The following is a 26,583-nucleotide window of genomic DNA, read 5'->3' as shown; positions in this document are numbered from 1 at the left end:
GGCGATTTGTCTCTGTAGATTTCCACCTTGAAGACAAAAATAATTTTTACCTAAATATAGGTTAAACTGTAGTTTCTTTCTGAAAATTACTGCTTTTCCTTGTAATGTGTGTATATGCATGTATACGTATTTTTTTGTGTATCTGCCCAAAAATTGTTGGATTTTCAGTCCAGATGACAGCTGAAAGATGTTAGAAGCTGAGATTCACCTCATGTCCAGATAAGTGTGCAAAAATGAACAAGGCTAGAACAGTAGAAGCCCAATTTGGGCTGTGTTGTTAAAGCTCCACAAATGGTGTTATGTTTCCCTAAGTAAACTCAGTTTTGGGAACTGTAGGTCTATAGGACTAGTGAATTTTCTGTCTTTTGTAATCAAAGAGCAATGCCACATAGCTTTGTAGGGAAGGGATTGACATCTCCTGAAAAATGTAGACAGTCCTGGCTGGGTGCCGTGGCTCACGCCTGTAATCCCAACATTTTAGGAGGCCGAGGCGAGTGGATCACCTGAGGTCAGGGGTTTGAGACCAGCTTGGCCAACATGGTGAAACCCCATCGCTACTGAAAATACAAAATTATCCGGGCGTGGTGGTGCATGCTTGTAATCCCAGCTACTCTGAAGGCTGATGCAGGAGAATCATTTAGAACCTGGGAGGCGGAGGTTACAGTGAGCCGAGATTGCACCACTGTACTCCAGCCTGGGCAACAGAGTAACATTCTGTCTCAAAAACAAACAAACAACAAACAAAAATGTAGACAGTCCCATAGGCAGCCAGTTTTTGAAAAGGTCACTCTTGCACAATGAAAAATTCACTTAAATGTGATAAGGTGGAGATTATGGTCTCTCTCAGAGCCCCCAAATAACTGGGTCCTGGATACCACCCAGATCTGGAAGAAAGTCCTGTTAGAGAAAGCTATGTTGATTAAAGAAAAAAAAAAAAGAAAGAAAGATAATAACTAAAACTTATTGAGCTCTCATCATATTCCAGCCCGTACTCTAACAATGTTACAAGTACTAAATCTTGTAATCTTTACATCAACCCTATATAGTAGATCCTATTATTATCCTTAATTTATAGAGAAGAAAACTGAGGCATAAGGAGGTTAAGTAACTTGGTGAAAGTCATTAGCTGACGTATCAGGAGTAGAATTAGAATTCCAGCATTCTGACTGCAGAAATGTCCTTAAATACATCATGCTAATACTCCCCATAGATCAGAGGCAAGGAAGAAGAGCACCCTAGGCGTGATTCTATGGAGGGCTTTGGGCCTATACACTGGATTGGCATCTCCAGCTAGCAGCTATTTTTAAGCCCTTAAGTTCTACCCTTTCACCTCCATGGGACATCATGGGACAATGCAGTGGTCTGGGGTCAACCAATACTGCGAAAGCCAGTCGCCTTTGAAGGTGATGAAGTCTAAGACATTTTGGTTACTCATAAAAATGCCACTCATAATAGTCATGAATCATGAAATTCTCCTATCTGAAAACAAGGCCACGAGATAAATCAAAGATTCTTTTATCTATGAAATATTCTTCAAGCCCATTTCAAGGACCAGCTTCTATGCTTGCTGCTAGAAATATAAGACAGAAAGACATACAAATGCATGCCTGTCTCCAAGGGCAGCAAGTTCTGTGGAGGCTACAAAGATGTGTAAGAAAAGGTGAATGGTTGTCACGAAGCAAGTAATTGACATAATCGTAGGTAGATGCATAGTGTGTTAAGGGATTAGATAGGAGGAGTACCTAACCTATGCAGAGAAGGTATACTACGATATAGGTGCTAACACACTAGACCTAGCCAGCATCTCCATGATGGGGAAAGGTTTTACAGGCAAATGGACAAGAACAGGCAGGTGCATAGAGGAGGCTCACTACTGCAGGACAAACTGCTGTGTGTGGAGATTTAGCAGACAAGGCTAGAAAGACAGGATGGAGTGAAGATTATAAAAGACCTTGAACTTTATGCCAATCAAGTGGAAGGTAAAGTGATTCGTTTTACATTTAGAATTCTTTATATACGAGGTCAGATTAGGCAGGAAGTACTTGCAAGGGTCTGGCTAGAAGGCAAGGAAGGCTGATTTTGGTGAAAGGAGCAGAGAGTGGAGAAATGGTAATTGACATTTAAGATACAACATTGACTTTGAAGTGGACTGGATATGAGAGAAGATTCTCAAGTTTCTGGCTTGGGATGCTACAGGCCTCTAGTATATGGAAAGAATGGAGGAAAAAAATAGAGTTTAGAAGCAAGATAACAAAGTTGGGCTGGTGATCGTTGAGTTTGAGATTCAATGGTCTTTCATGAGAAGCAGTCTATAGGTGGTTGGAAGTGCAAGTTTAGAGACTATCACATTGATATAATCTGTGGATATGTATTTCATAAGTGATGAAGGAAAAGGAAACCTTCAGTATTAACAAGATCACTTAGAAGAGTGTGTAAAAGGAAGGGTGACTGGGAGAGGAGAGAGGAGGAGATGGGGAAGGGCAGGGAAAACCAGGGGAGTAGACCAAATAATTCTGAGAACAGCAGTTTTCAAGAGTAGAGACACAGTTTTTGACAAAAACTGAGAGTAAGCAGACTAAAGGGAAAATAATGGTAACAGGAAGCAATGTCAAATGAGAGTCAAGTGAGAAAAAAAGTATAATGTATTTGGAAAAAAGTGAAGGAAAGTATGTATTTAAGTTTGTCATGAAGAATATACTTTAATTCCTTTAAGAATTGTATTTAAGAGTACCCAAATTGGACTAGAAATCAGATATCCACACCTTCTTTTTTTAACTATTATTAAAAATAACAATGTAACTAAAAATCATATGAATTATCTTAAGAATATTAATCATTATATCACTTCAATGAGTTAATGATTAATTCACCATGTACTTTTAATATAAAAGCACCTCATGCTATAAAACTTGAAGATCCATAAATCAGAAAAAAATTGTCATTTAGATTTTGAGGCTATTCGTATAGAGATTATATTTTTAAATTAAATTTATATTTATTTTAAAATTAAATACGTATTTATGTAATTGAACAATTTTTGTTATAAGTATGTGTTATCCAGAGATAAAAGAAGGAAAACATATGATCAAATTATATGTGGGAAATTGGTATATTATACTTTCTTCTAAGCTTTGAAGTTTTCATAAGAGTTCTGATTGCTTCTGCAGGAAAACAAAGCAAAACAAAACAAAACATGTTTAACTTTGTGTAACTGTAGCACCTCAGACTTACGAAAATAAAGACCTCCGTTATGAAGCGTTGTCCTACCGATACTGGTGTAAGAAACACTGCCTGATAGGATTGGAATTTTCTTAGTTATTTTGAACATCAGGAAATCATGCCATTTTCTCTTTAGATATACTAAATATAACAAAGGTTTCTTTATTAACTATTCTCTTAAACAAGAATAGTAGATAAAAGTATTTTCTGTGGGAACACATATCCAACACTATAATGCAAATTGAAATTACGTGAAGAAATTTGGATAAATTCATTAACACTACATAATTCAAGTACAGATTTCAAGATTCTTAATTTGACTCAACAGTGACAATTTTTGTCAGTCTTCTTAAGTTTACAGTCCAGCCACCAGGTGGCGATCAAAGCGAAATTTTGCTATATTTTATAACTGAAAATTCATTAGTTGTGTGGTCTGCACTATATTTTTACAACTTATCTTGTCATTTAGTTTGAAGGATGTAGCCTACTCTCTTGCTGAATTATTGATATAAAGAAGAATAGACATATGCTTTATCAGAACATGATGTATAACCAAGGTTTTTCTCAGAAATGGTGAAGTTTCTGTTCCAGTAGGGTCTAGGTTTTTGGATATAGAGTAATTGGTAAATATAAGATAGATCTTGTATATCATATTGGAAGTCACTGAAGTGACATATAGAGAAACTACAGATAAAGCATGATTATAATTTAATAATTTAATTTTTAATACCTTAGATTTAGGAAAGGTGCGCTATTAATGCAGTATGTTATAATGCATTTTATCCTCATAACACACATACACATTAGGAAAAGAGAAAAAAGGAAATCCTGATGCTTTCAGAAAACACTGTAGGTGCAGAAGCCACCTGAGCTGCATGGATCATATGCCTAGAGCCAAAAAAAACCTTTGGCCAGGCATGGTGGCTCACACCTGTAATCCCAGCACTTTGGGAGGCTGAGGCAGGTGGATCATCTGAGGTCGGGACTTCAAGACCAGCCTGACCAACATGGAAAAACCCTGTCTCTGCTGAAAAAAATAAAATAAAAAATAAAAAACAAAAATTAGCCGGGCGTGGTGGCGCATGCCTGTGATCCCAGCTACTCCGAAGGCTGATGCAGGAGAATCACTTGAACCTGGGAGGTGGAGGTTGTGGTGAGCCGAGATCGCACTATTGCACTCCAGCCTGGGCAACAAGACCGAAACTCCGTCTCAAAAAAAAAAAAAAAAAAAAAAAAGATCCCCCGCCGCGGGGGGGAGTGGGGGTGGGGGGGGGGGGGGGGACAGCATTAGGAGATACACCTAATGCTAAATGATGAGTTAATGGGTGCAGGAAATCAACATGGCACATGGATACATATGTAACAAACCTGCACATTGTGCACATGTACCCTAAAACCCTAAAGTATAATAAAAAAAAATTATTATGAAAAAAAATATAATAATAATAATAATTAAAAAAAAAAAAAAAAAAACTTTTGCCATTATCTTGTATATATCAGGGTTTCTTTTCCCCCTTCAGAGCATAACACAATGGTTTCTACTTCTAAATATACACTTAAATATATATTTTAAAGAAATATTACTACAGTGTCTACATCATTATGTAAGTCATAAAATGTGTTAAAAGACAATACTAACTGAAACTATTTCCTTGGCCAAAAGTCAGGGAATTTTTAATTTTTAAAATTTTAAACTTGGCCAAATTGTTTTCTAACAATCATAATATCTCAAATTCACACTAGCACTGTATAAGTATTCATTCTCCCAAGACATCACCAGTAGTGCACTCAGACATACAAAAAGATTTGCCAGAAAGATAAGCTCCTTACTCAGCACCCACGGCCATTCAACTTCCATTCTCTGCACATCTGCCATGTGTCTCATGCATGCCTCATACCAGATTTTCATGACCCTATACTTACAGACATATGATTCTTTCTGCTAAGGATAGTCCTTTCCCCCTTTCCTTTGCTTGTGAAATTTTTATCATGACAGCAAAACTTGACCTCCTTAGTCAGGGCTTTCGTCAAATCCCTGGCAATGTCAAATACCGTCTTCTGTGTCCTTACAACACTCTCTTCATGTCTCCATATAGAATGGAAAGAATGTCATCAATATTTGCACAATTTCCATCTAAAAGCCTGTAAATCCTATGGCTACAGGAATATATTCTAACTGACATATAGTAAACTATGTGGCACCCTATCGGCATCCAATATTTATTTACTTATTAAATCAGTCAATTAATTTGATAACTTAAAAAGCAATTTTAATCATTAGTATGGTTTTTAGGAAAGGAGAGTATCTTTTATGAATATTTAACCCACCTGGTAAAAAATTAGAATTGTATTCAGGAGGAGCATCAGGCCTTGGATCTGGTTGTTTTGTTTGATTTTCCATTTCACCTGCAGGCTGTTCAGGGGCTGTGGGTACCACATCTTCAGGGGAAGAGAGGGAACATGACTTACAAAGGAAACAATAATATAATGACAAAATGCATTATTTTTTCTTTCTTATTGGAATGCACCAGGAAATATAATGAACTGGAAAATACACTCCTATATTTCTTAAAGAAAGAATCATATATTGGACACTATCTATTAATAAATTTCATGAATTTTCAAACTTAACATAGATTTAAAAATAGAACTAGACAATTACATTGTGCTTGTGATCAAAGCAATGAGCTTTCACACTAGTGGTTCAACTGCCCCGATGCTAACTGCTATCTACAAAGTAAATTCCTGGCATAATAGCAAAAATTATTTTTCCCATTACATAATATGGAGAACACAAGCATTTATAGAGTGAAGTTGATTTTTTTCCTAATTATTTTTGGAAAGTGCTGTCGAAAAAGATTCACAATATAACACCATAAACACATAATGGCTTAATAAACAGTGGTGTCACACACAACTGAATTAGCCATAGTTTAGTCTACATCTCCAGTGACTCACATTTTCACTGTATTCTTTCTAAAAGCAACCTAGGTCACAGTAATTGCTGCAAGGGAGGTACTGAAGTCAGTTTCATGATGTTGTACCTTGTCTTCTTAATGAGATTAGAGACTAATTTCTCTCTGGGCTTACTACAAAAAACAGCTGAGTTTCCTAAACAACCAGTTGACTTTTATCTCCTAGCAAACAAAAATCTATAAATGTGGTTTTTCTCTCTTTATGTAAGTTACTGGGAAATACAAGTAACTCCTCTACCAAGGCAGGACCTTTCCACACGCTCTTTATGACTACAAAGTCTCTTTGCAGAACTGCTTTCCTCATCTTGCTTTTTTTATTACCTAATTTTCCCCACAAACTTCAAAGATTATTCAGTAGATATGTGCCCCACTGTAAGTCCCTTTTTAATCTTTTTCTGACAATGACAGGAATGTCTATATACATAAATAATAAATATATACATACATATATATATATATACACACGCAAACACACACATATTCGCCAAATGTTAAAAAAAATCAAAATGAAATAAAGTCCCCCTTTAGGGAAAATAATCACAAAATTCACATTTGAAAATAAAGCATATTCAAATTTATTCACAAAAACTTACCTGACATTTTGAAGAATTCCAATTAATCCTGAAAAATAAAAAATGTTAATGCCTTTAAAATATATACATAATAAATAGTATTACTACTCAGTGACACAGGTAAGGATTTCTGTAATTTTTTTTAACCTCCAGTTACATTTGTCCCTTCATTAATTCAAAAGGTACTTACTGAGCACCTATTATGTACGAGGCACTAATATAGGTGTTGAGAGCACAGCAATGAAGCAGACAGACACTCTGCTGCCTACTGTGCTGCAGTTTATATTGTAGTAGGATGAGATTTAAAAAAACATGTCAGGAAATGTTAAAGTTTAACTTTAGATAGTACAGTTATGAGGAAAACAATGTAACAGGCTTAAGAGAAACAGGGATGGTTAGTTCTAGGAGTTAGGGAAAGCCTGTCTCAGGAAGTGACCTTTGAGCTGTTTGAACTATGAAAAATAAACATCACACTACAATTGTGGGAAGAGAGTTCTAGCAAGATAGGAAATTAGTGCAAAGGGTCAGAGATGGCAGCGAGCTTGGGATACTGAAGGGAGGAAAATAGAAAGTGGTTAGGAGTGACTGGGCCACAGTGAGTGAAGCGAACTGAGGTGAGACATGCAGATAAAGGTCTGATCTCCTCTGAAGGCCATGGCAAGGCATTTGGCATTTTTGGTATTTGGAACTGAGAAGTCTGGAGGATTCAGCCAGTGGAGTGATCAGATCTGACCATACAATGAGACCATACAATGAGAGCAAGAGTAGAAGCAGGGAGCAGTGAGGGATGGCAGGAGCAATCCAGGTGAGAGCTGACACCAGCTTAGATGGGGGAGGTGACACTGCAGAAGGTTAGGAGTGTTCAGAGGCGTGACAGGGTTTGGAAGCAGGGTCTCCAGGAGTCGCTGATGGACTAAGGTAAAGAGAAGAGTGGAAGAGGGTTCTGAGTCATAGCCCAAGGTAACTCGGTTGATGGTGATGCTATTAAAACTAGAGAGGAGGATAATGGGGGAACACTGGGGATGGAGGAGGGTAAGAATTGAAAGTTTAGACTGGGGCATGTTATGTTTAAGAAGAGAATAAAAGAAGTTAAACATTTAAATTAAAAATATGTATGGGAACATTATGAGAATAACTCAGAGAAGGAGACTAGAAGTTGAGATAAGATTTGAAACAAGTAATGAGGGTAAAGAATTTTCTGAATTCAATCAGGCAAAAAAAGGCTATTATTTGAGAAGGGAATTTCAATATATCTGAATTTCTGAGTTCTGAGTAATGACAAATAACAAAAAGAATATCAACAAAGGCTATAATTTACTGAATGCTTATCAAGTGTTAGGCAAAGGGCCCAATGCTTTTCATATATCTCTGACTATAACAACTCTCTAATGTGTAAATGGCCAACCCCGCTAAAGGCAAGTGCTTCTAAATCCTAAGCCTATGTACTTTTCAATATGTGATCATATTTATAAGAATACGGAGTTATTTGTGTTGTCCAAGTGGAGTAAAAAAGTATCAAGCTAGAGTAGGTCAAAAAAGCATTCAAACAACATATGAGTGAGTCATCAGTATGGGCACTGAGCTGACTCAATGAAAATTGCCATGGTATGAGCCAGTATGCAGATTCCCAGCTGAAATGATTGTCTTGCCAAGACGGGTGAAAGTTTAACCAGTCTTGGACCATCTCCACTCACCTCTGGAGCTGGAGTTTGTTGTACGGTGCCCTGTGCGTCTCGAAGCTTAAAAAATATATATAAATATATTTTAAAACATATATATTTATTTTTATATAATATATATTATGTAAAAATGTTTTAAATATATATTTAATATATATTATATACATTTTTACATTTATATTTTAAATATATTAATATTCAAATATAAAATAATACAAATATATAATTATAAATAATATAATATATATTTATTTATTTATTCTGGGGCATACCCCCAAAAAGTCAGACCCAATTCTGGACCAGTCAAAGGAGTTCAAGGAGTTAGTCATATTCCTTAATGATGATAATCCCTATTGTTGACGAAAATGACTACAGCTTTCTAGAACTTTAGACACTCCTACCTAGTTATGTACCTGCAAGTGACTCCTGCACATGTACACAGGATATGGACAAGAATGTTCTTGATAACACTATTCATATTAAAAGGAACAAAAACTTGCCTAATGTCCATCAATGGTAGACTGAATAAATAAGTTCTGGAACATTCACATGATACAATAGTATACTGTAGTGAAAACAAATTACAGCTGTGCATGTGGACAGAGATGAATCTCAAAATTACAACACAACAGAAAAAGCAAATTACTGGAGAATACACGTAGTACGATTCCATGTAACAATGTTCAGTAGCAGGAATTCTAAACAAAATACTTTATGTGTTAAATATATAGAGGAAAGCTTTAAAGAAATGCTAGGGAATTAAAAACACAAAATTTCAGAAAAGGGTTACGTGTAATGAAGTGACGAGGGGTGGCTGTTTAGCTGTGGCCCACAAGGAACCCTAAGTTCCTGCCAATATTAAAATTCTATTAGGGTGATAAGAACAAGGCTAATGTCTTGTCATTAGTTTTTAAAGGGTATGTACAAGTTTAAATATGCATATTTATATGCATGGCATTATTTCACAATAAACAAGAACCATTTGACAGTTATATGTTGAGTGTGACCTTCTTCTAACTAATAGTCTGTTGTTCGATTATATATTAAGTCTCAGGATTGCAAACTATCAAGGAGCCACAGTGGAAACTAATTACAACAGATTATTAAATGTCTTAGTGAAAAGAGGCCAAATTATTATATCTATCTATCTGTCCACCTATCATCTATCTAGCTATCTACAGTGGCAAACTTTTAACAATTGCTGAATCTCAGTGCAGAAATAAATTTGAATATTAATTTTTAAACATTGAATTTCAAAATAAAACTTGGAAAAAATACAGAATTCTGGACTCCAAACCTGAAGTAGCACCTCTGGGGTCCAGGCCTGGAAATCTTTACTTTTAACACAGTTCCAGGTGATCCTTATGATCGGGCATGTCTGAGGCTAATTCAATGTAAAGAAAACACAGTTCTCAACCATGCCAGGCATTATTAAGCATTCAAATCGAATTCAAGTAATTGAATGAGAACTTGAAAAAAAAATTAATAAAATTTTAGAAATATTTAAAGTATTACACCGATACTAATCTCAATGAGTTTAAGGAAAAGAAAAATGCCTACATATTGCCTCACAAGTTTCAGATACTCAAAGTCTGTTTACCTTCCATCTCCGTTGCGCTGCTAGTATTTTTTTCTTACCACCCTATATTTTATTCCCTTTCTTATAAAATTTTACAATATAGTTTTAGCCAAAATACTGTGCAAGGCAGGATAATTTCCAGTTGATAGAAGCATGAATGTTGTTAACTTAATCCTCCTTTAATATTCAGTGAATCGCTTCAGATTTCCCTATCACTTAGCAACAGCAAAAAGTGCCTTATCTTGAAAAAATTGATTTTTGGCTTTATATCTGTCAGAAACCAGATTGGAAAACTGAGCTGTGTCTCCAGAACAGGTTAGTATTACAAAGTCTGGAGGGCTCTTAATTGCAGAGGCTTTGCTATTTTCGGGGCATGATATGCATACAGGGGAATCTGGGCTGCCTGGAATGTAATTAAGAGAGAAAGGAGACATGGGCTAGACAGGACAAGGTTGCTGAGATTGAGGTTTGCTGCCTTGCAAAGGCAGCCCTGATATCTTAAATTGCATCCTACAGCAAGAGTGCTGTATCTTATTATATGCTATTACATGGATATCACTGCAGCACCCAACAAGCGCAGCTGTGTTATAGGCTCGCTTTTCAATTTCACCATTGTAGACAGTGACAAACTCTCAGAACTTGATAAAACCACAAGTTCTAGAACTCACACCAGGGATATTTGGAAATTCAATCACAAAACTCAAAAGGAGGATTAGCTCTTTACAATAGAGTATTTGCTGGAAGCTGTCCTGGCCTCTCCACAAGGGAGGCTCTGGGCAGTGAGAATCTCCAGGCACAAGGCTTGGAAGTGGCATATGCATTCTAAAACTCTGGGTCCTGTCTGTCTCCAGTGCCTTTAACCCTGAGAGAAGAGAAAAGAAAGCAGGTCAATGAACAATTCCTTCTGCTTCTTAGCAGGGACAAGAAGAATAGCTCGCTCCTGCAAAGTCCTATACCAGCTACCATGACATCCCTTTTGTGTTTATTATGTTAACTGATAGGAGATTATATTCTTTGTCCATCTTAATCTTCCTTTAAGAATACCTGGAGAAAAGCAGAAGATTGTGTGACTATTAAATAGTGTATTCCAGCACACTTCAGAGAGTATGGACAGTGGTCCAGAGTGTGGGTTCAAATCTCAGGTCTTTCTCTGATCGCTGTGTAATCCTGAATGACTGGTCGGTTCTTAGGTTATCCTGTTAATCATGGGGATGATGATGGCTGGATCAACCTCGTAGAAATACTGTGAAGTCTAAAATAATTACATTTGTATAGCACTTAAAACAGTGCCTGCCATATAAAAAATCCTCCATAAACTTGCATTATTACTACTATTTCACTAGTAACACATACTAACTGATGAAGAGACCAAGAATAAATGTGTGTGTTTAACAGCAGTATTTTAAAAAAGCTGTCTGCCAGTCAGCAACTCAGCATGTATTACTGAGCATCCGTATGTAAGATTCTACTCTGGGATCTGAGCTGACACCACTAATTCCCATCTTCTATATCCAGTAATGTTCTAGCAAATGGGATTTCATGAGCACTGTTTGGAATGAATTTCAAAGTGGAAGGGGTGGGGAGAAAAAAAAATGGAGACGTTTTTCCTATTTGCAGCTAAATGAAAGACAAATGAGTTAGGGTACACCTTAAGAGGCTAAAAAATTTGCTTTCAGTTCAGGATAGTGACATTACTTATATTATTCAGATGATGGATGTATCTTGTAGTAAACTTTAAAAAGATCAGAAAATTAAGATTATATTAATGACATATTCCAAAAATTAAAAGAATATGGTGTTCATTCTATCAACATATAAATATTGAGGTTTTTAAAAATAATTTTGTACTATGAAAATTGAATATTTGTCTATATTAGTATAGTACTTCATGGTATAAGATGCAACTGAGCTAATATATGTATGAGTGATTAGAAGTAATAAAACATTTTATTTATAAGAAAGTCTTTATGAAACTAAAAAATATAAATATTATTTAAATGTTTAAATTTTATAAACCCTCTAATATATCACAAGTATCTAGGCTGGGTGAATATAAGTGCTAATAGGTCTAAGAAAGTGTATACACCTTGCTTTAAAAAGAGGTATCTACTAAACATTGCTAAATGTCTGATGTATTAATTATTTTCTTCTATCTCCATAGAAAGTGATAGCTAATCAATTTTAGTTGTTACATGTAACTCAGTATTGCATAAAAGAGAATTATTCTGGTCTTTGCCCTGGGTTCCGGGAAAGCAATTTCTAAACTCTTAGAATTTGCAAGTAATAGCAGTGTTTCTGTTTTCCTTGGTGGGCCCTTGGACCATACCTGAGATTTTGCTAAGGTGACAACATAATAGGGAGGCCGATCATGCCAGAAAGAATCATGATGTGATTATAGAGAACTGGAGCTTTGAGTAACATCATATTTGCCTGACCTCCAAGGGAGGTGGGGGGCCTTGAGACTGAGTTCAATCCATGAAGCCAATAATTCAAGTAATCATGCCAGTGTAATGAAACCCCAATACAAAACCTGACTCTACTGAGCTTCCTGGTTGGTAAACACATCAATGTGCTGGGAATGTGTTGAATCCTAAACCCACAGAGAGAAGGCGTGAAAGCCTTGTGTTCATGACCCTCCTAGGCCTCACCCTATGCATCTCCACAACTGACTAGTCCTGATTTTTATCATTTTATTTTTACTTATTTTTTATTTATTTATTTATTTATTTTTGAGACGGAGTCTCACTCTGTCGCCCAGGCTGGAGTGCAGTGGTGCAATCTCGGCTCACTGCAAGCTCTGCCTCCTGGGTCCATGCCATTCTCCTGCCTCAGCCTCCCAAGTAGCTGGGACTACAGGTGCCCGCCACCATGCCCGGCTAATTTTTTGTATATTTAGTAGAGATGGGGTTTCACTGTGTTAGCCAGGATGGTCTCGATCTCCTGACCTCGTGATCTGCCCGCCTCAGCCTCCCAAAGTGCTGGGATTACAGGCGTGAGCCACTGCGCCCAGCCAATTTTTATCCTTTATAATAAAATGTTAGTTGTAAGTAGAGCACTTTCTTGAGTTCTGTGAGTCATTCTAGGAAATGATCACACCTGAGGGGCTGATGGGACCATCTGAATTTGTAGCTAGTTGGTCAGAAGTGTGGGTGGCCTGTAGATCCTCAAACCTGTCTGAAGTGAAGGCAGTCTTGTTAGGAAGTAGGCCCCTAAGCCTGTGGAGTTGCAGACTCTGGGTGTTTAGGGTCAGACTGAATTGCAATACTGTACTTAGATTGCTAAAAAATAATAATAGTAATTGTGTAATGGTTACAATGGTACACACACATACATACATGTTTCTGATTACAAAAGCAATATGTTTTCATTTTTAGAAAATCAAGATATAAAAGTATAAAAATGTGACTATACCCTTAATTCAACTTTCTCAAAATAACTATTCTTAAAATTTTGGTGGATTTCCTGTGTGTGCCTGTGCAGGTTTACGTTTCTATATGTATGCATGCAGGGATAACAATAAAAATTCTTAAAAACATATTGTGAACTGATCACATTCCTCCCTGGAAAGTGGCCCAAGGGGAGATCACATTTATGAAAGGGAGTGTTGGGGTCTTTGCCATCCTACTATTGTCTCTTTGTTGCTTGGGGGTGTTGCTGTGTAACAGAGAGAGCGAGGAGGAGCAGAAGAGGTGGGACAGCGGAGAGGGAGCCAGGTCCTAGTAAGGACACTGAGAGAGGGAAAGGAGAGGGACAGGAGGAAGAAAATTCGCAGCAGTAAAAGAGTGAACAGTTTTAAAGAGGTAAGAACCTTAAAGAGAATTAAATTGGATGGACGCTTCAGCTAGAAGATAAGCTCCATGAAGGAAGAAATTTAAGACATGTTTTAATGGTGTAGTCCTTTGTTATTATTTTTCCTTTCTTAACTTTTATTTTAGGTTCAGGGTGAACAAGTGCAGGTTTGTAACATGGCTAAATTACTTGTCAATGGGGTTTGGTGTACAAATGACTTCATCACGCATGTAATGAGCACAGTAACTGACAGGTAGTTTTTTAACCCTTACCCTCCTCCCACCTTCTGCCCTCAAGAAGGCATTGGTGTCTATTTTTCTCCTCATTGTATCCATGTGTACTCAATGTTTAGCTCCCACTATAAGTGAGAAGATAGAGTATTTGGTTTTCTGTTCTTGTGTTAATTCCCTTAGGATGATGGCCTCCAGCTGCATCCATGTTGTTACATAGGACATGATTCCCTTCTTTTTTAAGGCTGCATAGTATTCTATGGAGTATATGTACCATATATTTTTTATCCAGTACATCACTGATGGGCAACTAGGTTGATTTCATGTTGTTGCTATTGTGCTGCAATGAATATAGAAGTGTATGTATCTTTTTGGTAGAACAATTTATATTCCTTTTGGTATGTACCCAGTAATGGGACTGCTGAGTCAAATGCTAGTTCTGTTTTCAGTTCTATTAGAATCTCCAAACTGCTTTCCATAGTGGATGAACTAATTGACATTCCCACCAGCAGTATATAAGCATTCCTTTTTCTCTGTAACTTCACCAACATCTATTATTTTCTGATATTTTAATAATAGCCATTCTGACTGGTATGAGATATCACTGTGGTTTTGATTTGCATTTCTCTGATGATTACTGATGTTGACCCTGTTTTCTTATGCTTGTTGACCACGTTTATGTCTTCTTTTAAAAAATGTCTATTCATGACCTTTGCCCATTTTTTAATGGGGTTGTTTTTCACTTGTTGATTTGTTTAAATTCCTTACAGATTCTGAATATTTGACCTTTGTCAGATGTGCAGTTTGTGAATATTTTCTCCTATTCTGTAGGTTGTCTATTTACTCTGTTGATAGTTTGTTTTACTCTGTAAAAGCTCTTTAGTTTAATTAGGTGCCACTTGTCTATTTTTGTTTTAGTTGCAATTGCTTTTGGAGACTTCATCACAAAATATTTGCCAAGGCCTACGTCCGGAATGGTATGTCCTAGGTTTTCTTCTAGGGATTTTATAGTTTTAGGTCTTACATTTAAGTCTTTAATCCATTTTGGGTTGATTTTTGTATATGATGAAAGGAAGGTGTCCAGTTACAGTCTTCTGCATATGTCTAGCCAGTTATCCCTGCACCTTTTATTGAACAGGAAGTCTTTCCCCATTGCTTGGTATTGTTGACTTTGTTAAAAATCAGATGGTTGTAAGTGTGCAGTTTTATTTCTATTCTATTGTTCTATATGTCTGTTTTTGTACTAATACCATGTTGTTTTAGTTACTGTGGCTTTATAATATAGTTTGAAGACCGATAGTGTGACACCACTGGCTTTCTTCTTTTTGCTTAGGATTGCTTTGGCTATTTGCGCTCCTTTTGTTCCACATGAATTTCAGAATCATATCTTTCTAATTCTGTGAAAAATGACATTGGTAGTTTGATAGGAATACCACTGAATCTGTACATTGCTTTGGGCAGTAGGGCCATTTTAATGGTATTGATTCTTCCTATCCATGGGCATGGAATGTTTCTCCATGTTTTTATGTTATCTCTGATTTCTTTCAGCAGTGTTTTGTAATTCTCATTGTAGAAATCTTTCACCTCCACAGTTAGCTGTATTCCTAGATATTTTGTTCTTTTAGTAGCTATCGTGAATGGTATTACATTCTTGATTTGGTTCCTGGTTTGGCCATTACTGGTGTATAAAAATGCTACTGATTGTTTTACACTGATTTTGTATCCTGAAACTTTACTGAAGTTGTTTATCAGTTCTAGGAGCCTTTGGGCAAAGACTATGGCAGTTTCTAGGTACAGAATCTTATGATTTGTGAAGATAGTTTGACTTCCTCTCTTCCAATTTGGAGTACATAGTCATGTCTGCATATGGTAGGTACCCAATAAATATTGCCTAATGAGGTTTTTTACTGTGTGCAAACTTATGCTACAACCTTTAAGAAAATCTACATTACAAGCTGGAATTATGCTTCCACATCTCTGGACACACTTTTGTTTCCCTGTATTTGACTACCTATAAATTCTGGATGATGATGTACCACAAGACTGATGAAGTTTACATACATCAATTTCTTTGACAAAAACAAGGCTTTATATTTTTAAGTTTCAATTATTTAAAAGCTTTTTTATCACTAGTTAATTTACATGGGAGACAGTTCCTTTGAATTTGCAAATTTTGTCACTTTTGCATTTATCTATATTATTTCATCGGTCTACTAATAATATAGATTACAAAATATAATTCTCTCGGCCACATACTATATTGGGAACCCTGCTATGTAGAAGTAACTAGATATGTTAAATTATTTATAACACCAAACCACAACACTAGAAAAGGTAGGTAAAACAGTCATATTTCAAAATTTTTGAACAGATAACTGTTGTTACATTTCAATTTAAAGCTAACTTGAAATATATTTCAAATTTTCTGTTGGACCCCCCCAACAGAAAATGGGGATTCTTATAAATGAAAATTTCTAATATTTTTTAGAGAAGTTTTAAGGCATTTTTAAAGGAGCAGCTGGCTATAAAGATGTTAAGGATTACCTACTGATTATGACTCCAAATGACTTGCTATATTTTAAACTCTCAGTTTAAGTTTTAGACATGAATTACTAAACACCTATGATGTGTCAGGAACTTCATATATGCTGACAGAGGTGAATATTATGGTTTCATTATACAGGCAAGGAAACAGAAGCCCACAGAGTTTAAGCAACCTGTTCAAGGTTATAGCTCTATAACCTGGAAACTATAGTTCAAAAAACCAGCATCAGAGGCCAACTTAGTATTCTACAAAACAAACCCTACTGAAAGTTACCTTCTATATACTTGCTGCCTTCTCCTTCATACCCCATCACCCTCATGTTGCTTTCAAACTATCAAGCACACCTCACTACTATACCCTATAATGGGAAAGTAGGCTGTTCTGCTGTGTTCTTTTTCAAATTCCACTTGGTAAGGGTTTTGAAATATATTTATAGTTTGAAGAGAAATTACCCATGAACTAAAAAACCCAAAAAACATAATAGGTCATATGTTCCAGTTATGGATAACATGCGATAAACTGATACCAACCTGTCTCTCCCACTAAATACAATTAATTAACCTAAACAGAATGAATGAACAGCTATTTGAAGACCCTGGAAATTAAAAAGTAGAAAGAAAATGAGACAGAAGACCAGAAAAAGTACAATCAAACCAGAGTAAGCTTCACATTTTTCTCTGGTATCCCTGGCCCAATACTGGTTTCAAGGCATCCTGAAACATAGTAGTAGACACTAGATGCAGAGACAGCTCCAGGAGAAGCCCTCTACTTCTGGCTTGAGCAGGGGAATGAGCATTGCTAAAGCTCAAAAACAGCTGGAAAATTCAGTTTTTTAAAAAAATTTTTTATTTTCTCCATTCTGTCATGTCCCAGATCCTGGAAGTCTCACTGTGGAGAAAGCAGTAATTTTATCAGAGAAGGCTCACAGGTGTGGAAAACACTAAAGGAGAGAAATCTTCCTCTTGACACAAGGAGCTGTGGCTCCAAAAGAATGGGGTGCACCCTGTCACCTTTTTTCTCTCTCTGCCTTCCTGTGACTTGGACTTGAATGCAAATGAATTTGGGGGACACACAGAGATGAAAAGGGTAAATAAAACTTGATTTTTTTTCTGGCTGAAAAACAAAATAGGAGAGACCCAGAAAATGAGTAAGTAGCAAGGAGATCATGGAGAAGATGCAGCTTGGGATTGTCCCTATAAAGTTGTTTATGAACTCCTCAGCTAATCCAGGAGTAATGAATGGATGGATCTGATCCTAAGCATCTGATCCTAACGAAGACTTTAGAACTGATGTAAAAGAGGTGACTGCTCAGGTCTCAGACTGGCCAAGGGTTGTGCACACACTAAAGAGATCTAAATATCATGGCAAAGACTTTGAATATTAAACTAACTGACATTGAAATCATAACTCACAAAAGGCTGGCCAGAACTTTTGGCCTCAATCCAAGTGGATCAACTGCCTGCCAAAACAGTAAGAAAATCAATTAGCTCCATGGCATTTCGGTAAGACTCAGAATCTCATAAAATAATATGCAAAATGACTATGACACAATATAAAATTATAGTTCAAAAAGAACCAGAAAAACCTCCACTGATGTGGAAAAAGAAAATCGAAAGATGATGACATGGTTCAGCTCTGTGTCCCCACCCAAATCTCATGTTGAAATGTCATCCTCAATGCTGGAGGTTGGGCCTGGTGGGAGGTGATTGGGTGATGGGGGTGGTTTCTAATGGTTTAGCACCATCTCCCTAGTGCTGTTCTTGTGATGAGTTCTCATGATATCTAGTTGTTTAAAAGTGTATGGCACCTCTCTCATCTCTCTTTTCCACCTGTTCCAGCTATGTGAAGTTCTGGCTCCCCATTTGCCTTCTGCCATGATTATAAGTTTCCTGAGGTCTCCCCAGAAGACAAGCAGATTGCCAGCATCATGCTTCCTGTACAGCTTGTGGAACTGTGAACCAATTAAACTATTTTTCTTTGTAAATTACCCAGTCTCAGGTATTTTTTTTACAGCAGTGCAAGAATGGACTAATACAGAAAATTGGTACCGAGGAGTGGGGCACTGCTATAAAGATACCTGAAAATGTGTAAGTAGCTTTGGAATTGTGTAACAGGCAGAGGTTGAAACAGCTTGGAGGGCTCAGAAGAAAACAGGAAGATGAGGGAAATACTGAAACTTCCTAGAGACTTGTTAAATTGTTGTGACCAAATTGTTGATAGTGATATGGACAATGAAGTCCAGGATGATGCAGTCTCAGAGGGAAATGACAGACTTCTTATTGGGAACTACAGCAAAGGTACTTCTGTTCCTTAACACAGCAATTGGCTGCACTGTGCCCCTGCCCTAGAGATCTGTGAGACTTTGAACTTGGGAATGATGATTTCAGGTAACTGGCAGAAGAAATTTCTAAGCGGCAAAACATCAAGATGTGGCCTGGCTGCTTCTAATAACCTGTGCTCATATGTGTGAGCAAAGAAATGACCTAAAACTGGAACTTATATTTAAAAGGGAAGCAGAGCATAAAAATTTGGAAAATTTGCAGCCCAGCCATGTAGTAGAAAAGAAAAACCCATTTTCAGGGGAGGAATTCAAGCAATCTTGAGAAATTAGCATAACTAGAAGGAAGGAAATTGCTACTAGCCAAGACAATGGGAAAAAATGCCTTGAAGGCATCTCAGAGACCTTTGAGGTAGCCCCTTCCATCATAGGACTGGAGGCTTAGGAGGTCCCCAGAGTCATCAATAAAATCACTATTCACAAAAATACAGTCTAAAACACAATAAACAAATAAATGCTACAAAAAATTCAAACAGCATTAAAGAGCCCTTATAATGGATGAGATAAATAAGAACAGAAAGGAGAGCAAGCATGCAAAAATTCAAACATATCAATATTTACATTTAAAATCATGTACTGAGCATATAAACAAAGAGACTGAGGTTAACAGAATAGTTAAATGCATATTTTTTTTTAATGACCCTGATATTGTTCGGCTGTGTCCCCACCCAAATCTCATCTTGAATTCCCAGGTGTTGTGGGAGGGACCCAGTGGGAGGTAACTGAATCATCGGGGCAGGTCTTTTCTGTGCTGCTTTTCTGATAGTGAATAAGTCTTACGAGATTTGATGGTTTCATAAGGGGAAGTTTCCCTGCACAAGTTCTTCTCTTGGCCTGCCACCATCCACATAAGATGTGACTTGCTCCTCCTTGCCTTCACCATGATTGTGAGGTCTCCCCAGTCATGTGGAACTGTAAGTCTGTTAAACCGCTGTCTTTTGTAAATTGCCCCATCTCAAGTATGTCTTTATCAGCAGCATGAAATGGACTAATACAGACTCAATTACATGCTCTCTAAAAGAAACTAACCTCAAATGAAATGATAAGGTAGAAAAAGATGAAAGAGAAAAGGGTTAAAGAAGAAAGGATAAGAAAGATATACCATGTATACACTAATAAGAAGAAAGTTAGAATGTAAGACATATAGAAAACAAGTAGCAAAACATCTGATATAGTTCCTACCTTACCAGTAATTACCTTAAATGTAAATGGATTAAACGATCCAATCAAAAGGTAGAGACTGGCAGAATGGATTAAAAAAAGAAAGAGAAAACATGATCCAACTGTATGTCGTATACAAGAGACACAATTTATAAAGACAAACAGGTTGAAAAAGGAAACAGGTGTACTTTATGTTAACCAAAGAAGAGCTGCAGTGGCTATACTAATCTTATACAAATAAAACTTTAAGACAAAAACTATTACTGAAGACTAAGAAGAATATTTCATAAAGAGAAGAAAAAATTAATCAGGAAGATATAACAATTATACATTTATGTGCACATCACAATACAGCCCGAAAATACACAATCAAAAACTGATGAAATTGATGGGAAATACACATACATCATGAACCAATTAGATCTATAATTATCTATGTAACACTGTAACTGACAATAGCAGAATACCTTATTTTCAAGTGCATATGAAACATTCTCCAAGACATAACATTCATTAGGCTATAACATGAGCCTCAATAAATTTTTAAAAACTGAATCATACAAAATATTATCTGAACACAATGGAAAACTAAATTATAAATCAATAATAGAAAAAAGTTGAGGAAATTCAAAATATGTGGATATTAAACAACAGTCTCTTTAACAAGCAATGGGTTGGCAAAAAAATCACAGTGAGAATTCACAATGAAAAGACAAAAGGCCACAAACTTATGGAGTACAGCAAAAGCAATGCTTTGAGGCAAATTTATAGTTGTAAATAAAAATAATTTTAAAGAATAAAGCTCTTAAATAACGTAATCTTCCTCTGTAAAATATGTCTTAAAGAGCAAATTAAAACCAAAGCAAGAAAAAGGAAAGAAATAAAGATTAGAGTAGGAATAAATAAAATAGAGAATAAAAAAAATCAAACAAGCTAAAAACTGTTGCTTTGAAAAGATCAAAACTGACAAACTTTTGGATACACTAATAAAGAAAAAGAGAAAAGATTCAAATTACCAAAATAATGAATGAAAAGAGCCATATTAATACTAACCTTACATTGAAAAGAAAAAAGGATTATAGGGGAATACTATAAACTACCATATGCCAATTAGATACAGTAGATGAAATGGACAAATTCCTAGAACACAGACACTGCCAAAACTGACTCAAGAAGAAACAGGAAACCTGAATAGAACTGTACTAAGAGGCTAAATTAGTAATCAAAAAAACCTCCCACACAAAAAAAAAACCCAGGTACAGATGATTTACTTGTGCATTCTACCAAATACTTAATAAGGAATGAATATCAACCCTTCACAAACTCTTCTAAACCTTATTTTATTTCAGTATGACCCTTATATCAAAATCAGGTAAAGACAACACAACAAAACTACACTAATAACCATGAAGAATATTGACACAAAAATTCTCAACAAAATACTTGAAAACTGAATCCACAAATACACCACAATACACCATGACTAAGTGGGATTTATTTATACCACAATACACCATGACTAAGTGGGATTTATTGTAGTAATAAAATGGTTTATCAAACAAAAAAAACCTCAATCAATGAATATATCATGGTAATAAAATAAAGGACAAAAACCACGTAATCTCAGATGACAGAAAAAATATTCAAAAGAATCCAGTACTCTTTATTGATAAAAACAATAAACACCCAACAATCTAGAAATATAGAACTTTCTTAATCTGGTAAGAAACTTGTGAAGCACTCCACAGCTAATGTCATACTCAACAGAGAAAGATTAAATGCTTTCCCTTAAGACCAAAACAAGACACGAGTATGTACTGTTACTATTTCTTTTCAACATTGTACTGGATGTTCTAGCCAGAGTGATTAGCTTAGAAAAAAGAAATAAAGCCATCTAAATTAGAAATAAAGAAATGTGACATTTTTAAAGTAATATCAAAGTTTCTAAGGAATTCATTAAAAAGCAAGAATAAACAAGTCCATCAATGCAGCAGGATACAAGACAAAGATCAATTGTATTTCTACACCCTGGCAATGAACAATGCAGGAAATCAATTACATTTATAATAGTATCAAAAATAATAAAACACCTAGAAATAAATTTAATTAAAAAGTGCAAGACTTGTACACTGAAAACCATGAAATGTTGAAAGAATTAAAGAAGATCTAAATAAAAGATATCCCAAGTTCATCTTAATATTGTTAAGACAGCAATACTCCCCAAATTTATCTACAGATGAAACAAAATCACTATCAAAATACAAGTTGCCTTTTTCCAGCAACTAACAAGCTGAACACAAAGTTCATATAGAAGTAAAAGGGTCCCATAAAGGCCAAAAACAATCTTGGAAGCAAATGAAAAATGGAAAACTGAGACTCCCTGATTTCAAAACTTACTACAAATCCACAGCAATCAAAACAGTATGGTATTGGTCGAAAGAATAGACATATAGACCAAAGGAACAGAAATGAGAATCCAGAAATAAATCTTTGCATTTATGGGTAATTGATTTTTGACAAGGATACCAAGAGGGGAAGGAACAGTCTTTTCAACAAATAGTGCTGAGACAACTGTACATCCACATACAAAAAAAAAAACAACAAAAAACAAAAAAACAAACTTGGACCTCTACAATACCCAACACAAATAATTAATCAAAGTATATTATAAACTTAAATGTAGGCCAGATGCGGTGGCTAATGCCTGTAATCCCAGCACTTTGGGAGGCCAAGGCGGGCGGATCACCTGAGGTTGGGAGTTTGAGACCAGCCTGACCAACATGGAGAAACCCCACTTCTACTAAAAACACAAAAATAGCTGGGCATGGTGGCACATGCCTGTAATCCCAGCTACTTGGGAGGCTGAGGCAGGAGAATCACTTGAACCTGGGAGGTGGGGGTTGCTCTGAGCCAAGATTGCACCATTGTACTCCAGCCTGGGCAACAAGAGTGAAACTCCATCTCAAAAAACAAACAAAAAACAACTTAAATGCAAAAGATAAAGCTAATAAATGTTAGAAGAAAACACAGGAGTAAATCTTCATGACATTGGGTTAGGCAATGGTTTCACTGATATGACACCAATAGTAAAAGCAACAAAAATAAATAAATAAATAAATTGGACTCATAAAAATTTAAAAGGTTTGTAGTTCAAAGGACACCATCAAGAAAATGAAAACAGAACCCACAGAATGAGAGAAAATATTTTCAAACCATTTATCTGAGAGACTTTTGTCCAGAATAAAGCATACTCCAACTCAAAAATAAAGACAACTCAATTGGAAAATGGCCAAAGAATTTGCACATTTCTCCAAAGAAGATATATGAATAGCCAATAAGCACATAAAAATATTCTCAATATCACTGGTCATTAAAAAAATGCAGATCAAAACTAATTAAGGCATTAAGGCTGGGCATAGTGGCTCATGCCTGTAATCTCAACACTTTGGGAGGCCAAGGTGGGAGGATTCCTTAAGATCAGGAGTTAGAAATCCTGGGTGACATCATGAGACCCTGTCTCTACGAAAAAATAAACATTAGCTGGGCAAGGTGGCATGTACCCGTAGTCCCAGCTATAGGAGAGGCTGAGGTGGGAGGATTTCTTGAGACCAGGAGTTCAAGGCTGCATTGAACTATGACTGTGTCATTGCACACTGGCCTGGGTGACAGAGCAAGATCCTGTCTCTTAAAAAATAACAACAAAACTACAATTAGATACTCTTCACACCTAGTAGGATGACTATAATAAAAAATATAACAACAAGTTTTAGGAAAGATATGTAGCTATTGAAACCTTCATATGTTGCTGAGGAATGTAAAATGTTAAAGCTGCTTTGAAAATCAGTCTGGCAGTTCCTCAAAAGGTTAAACATAGAGTTTCATTATGGTTAATACAGTTAACCATATCCTCTAGTAATTTCATTTCTAGGTATATACCTAAGAGAAATGAAAATAAATGCCTTCACAAAAACATGTTCATAATAGCGTTACACATTATTATAGCCAACAAATAGAAACAACTCAAATATCCATCAATTGGTAAACTGATCAATTTTTAAATATCCCTACAATGAAATATGACTCAGCCATACAAAGTAATTTAGTACTGATACATGCTACATCCTGGATGAACCTTGAAAACATTACACTACTAGAAAGAAGTCAGTCACCAAAAAAACCATATAGTACATGATTCTACTGATGTGAACTATCCAGAATAGGCAAGTTTATAAAGGCATAAAGTAGATTTGTGGATTCAAGAAGATGGAAAATGACTGTTATTGGGCATGGGTTTCTTTCTGGAATTATGAAATTATTCTAACATTAGATTGTGGTGATAGCTTCACAACTCTGAATATACTAAAAATCAATGAACTGTACACTTTGAATGGGTGAATTTTATGGTATGTGAATTATATCTCAACAAAGTCATTACAGAGAAAAAGAAAGCTGGAGTGGTTATATTAGTATCTCACAAGTAGATTTCAGAGCAAAGAAAATTACCAGAGATAAGAAGGGCTATCACTGAAAAGTAAGAGACAATTTCTTAACAAGATACAGCAATCCTAAGTGTGACTGATCCTAACGATGGAGCTTCAAAATACATGAAGCAAAAACTGGCAAAATTGAAAAAAATAAAGAGAAATCCACAGCTATAGTTGAGGACTTTTACACTCCATTCTTAGTAATCTATAAGAACAAGCAGAGGAAAAATCGGCAATGATACTGGCACAACTAGGCAGCATCATCAACCAACACTGACATTTGTAGGACACCCCATCCAACAGCATTAGAATAACCATTATTTTCAACATACAGAACATTCACCCAGACAGACCACATTCTGGCTCATAAAACAAATCTTAAAATATTACAAAAAAAATTAAAATCATACAGCTTGTTTTCTGACCATAATGTAATGAGCTAGGAATTACTAACTACAACAGGAAATTCTCTAACCACATAAAAATAAAACAACACATTTCTACATAATCTAAATCAAAACCTGATAAATTAAACTGGGCCTAAAGCTGCCTCTGTAAGTAGCACACTGCAACCTGATTTGAGGGTGTATTCTTGTAACAAGTAGCTGAGTCTCAGCCAATGACAGTAGCGGAGCTTCAGCCAATCACAGGCTGTCAACTGATCAGACCATGTCCGTTGAAGGCAAATGCCTCATCACATCATGACCAAATAAAGCAAATACTAGGCTGGATCCAATCAACTGATTTATGTATGTCACTTCTTTCCTCTGTTTATGAATACTGCCTGTCCATGTTGCTGGGTGGAGCTCTCTGAAACTCTTCTGGTTCTGAGTGCTGCCTGATTCATGAATCTTTTGCTCAGATAAACTCTGCTGAATTTGTCTAAAGTTTTTAAGAGTTTCACATGAGAAGTCAGATCTTGAAGCAAACTTCCAGTGATCCCAGGAACACTGAGTGACCAAGTTAAGGTACCCAGCATGCCCAGTGTACTCACTGCTCTTTCGCAGCAACTGGGGTCATGGGTGCGATTTGTTGAATCTAAGCTTCATGAACTTCTGATTTGAGCTGAGTTTGAGCATTTGTTATCTACACTGGGTTTCAAAGTCATGACAAAAACAGGACTGGACCCAGTAGGGAGGCCTCAGGTATTTGACTGGGTCAGACATAAACTCAACTCAGTTAGTAGGTAGGAAAGGTTAATAAAAGACATGGAATCATGGGTTTATCTGGTCAAAGATTGCTAGAACTTAGCCATCTGGAATTCTAGCCAACTTCACGTATAAAAACTAGAGACCCAGAACCTGTGCTTTTCGAGATGAATGGGAGAACCTTACCAAAAGTAACTTAGAATGGCTACAGTGGGAAAATTCCTTACAAAAGGCAAACAGGTTTATGTCTTTACAGTTGTAATGGCTACAGGGCCCAAGAGGAGCTCTTCATACATATTTTAAATCCAAACCAATGGATCCCAAAATAAAGAACCCTATGCCCCAAGATGACTGCCTTTATGGTAAACACTAATGCAACTAGAAAATACATTGTCCACCTTTATACTAGCCATCTAATGGATCCACTACCTTTTGTCTGAACTGTTTCTCCACTAGAGGAAGCCCCCAAAGGCTTTAATCCCAAAACAATAACCCATCAATCTCTCAGCGAGGAAAAACAAATTCTGTGGTGGGGGTTTCAAATCAAACCTGAAAAATTCCTAATTGACACTTGGACCATTTCCAGAAAAAAAAAAATTGTAAGAATTAGTTCTGTTATCTGTATTTCATCCTGCTTCTTCCATGGGAATCTCTCAATTGACTGAAACCCCTCTTCTCAAACTCCTGCTAACTATATGCTCTGCCAACTGTATATCTTTTTTTATTATACTTTAATATGCACAACGTGCAGGTTTGTTACATATATACATCTCTTTCTTATCGTCATGATCCTGACTATGCTCCAAAACTCTTGAAAAACAAAAAAAATAGAAAGCAAAACAGTTTTGTCATTTATTCTTGAAA

The 26,583-nt window shown here is 36.2% G+C and overlaps 1 protein-coding gene across 2 annotated transcripts in view; it reads right to left on the bottom strand.

Annotated features, from left to right (window-relative positions):
* Positions 1-26,583, bottom strand: part of PLSCR4 (phospholipid scramblase 4) — a 67,174-nt gene that overhangs the window by 27,233 nt on the left and 13,358 nt on the right. For both annotated transcript variants that reach the window (XM_058433637.1, XM_032143592.2), the window contains 2 exons: positions 6,788-6,815; positions 5,548-5,658 (listed from right to left, as the gene is read on the bottom strand). In XM_058433637.1, the coding sequence (XP_058289620.1) occupies positions 5,548-5,658; positions 6,788-6,794 (118 nt within the window). In that variant the 5' untranslated portion in view covers positions 6,795-6,815. The remainder of the gene's footprint in view (positions 1-5,547; positions 5,659-6,787; positions 6,816-26,583) is intronic.

Source organism: Hylobates moloch, unplaced genomic scaffold (genome assembly GCF_009828535.3).
Source record: "Hylobates moloch isolate HMO894 unplaced genomic scaffold, HMol_V3 SCAFFOLD_22, whole genome shotgun sequence".
Classification (NCBI taxonomy): domain Eukaryota; kingdom Metazoa; phylum Chordata; class Mammalia; order Primates; family Hylobatidae; genus Hylobates; species Hylobates moloch.
This window is presented reverse-complemented; position numbering and strand designations above follow the sequence as displayed.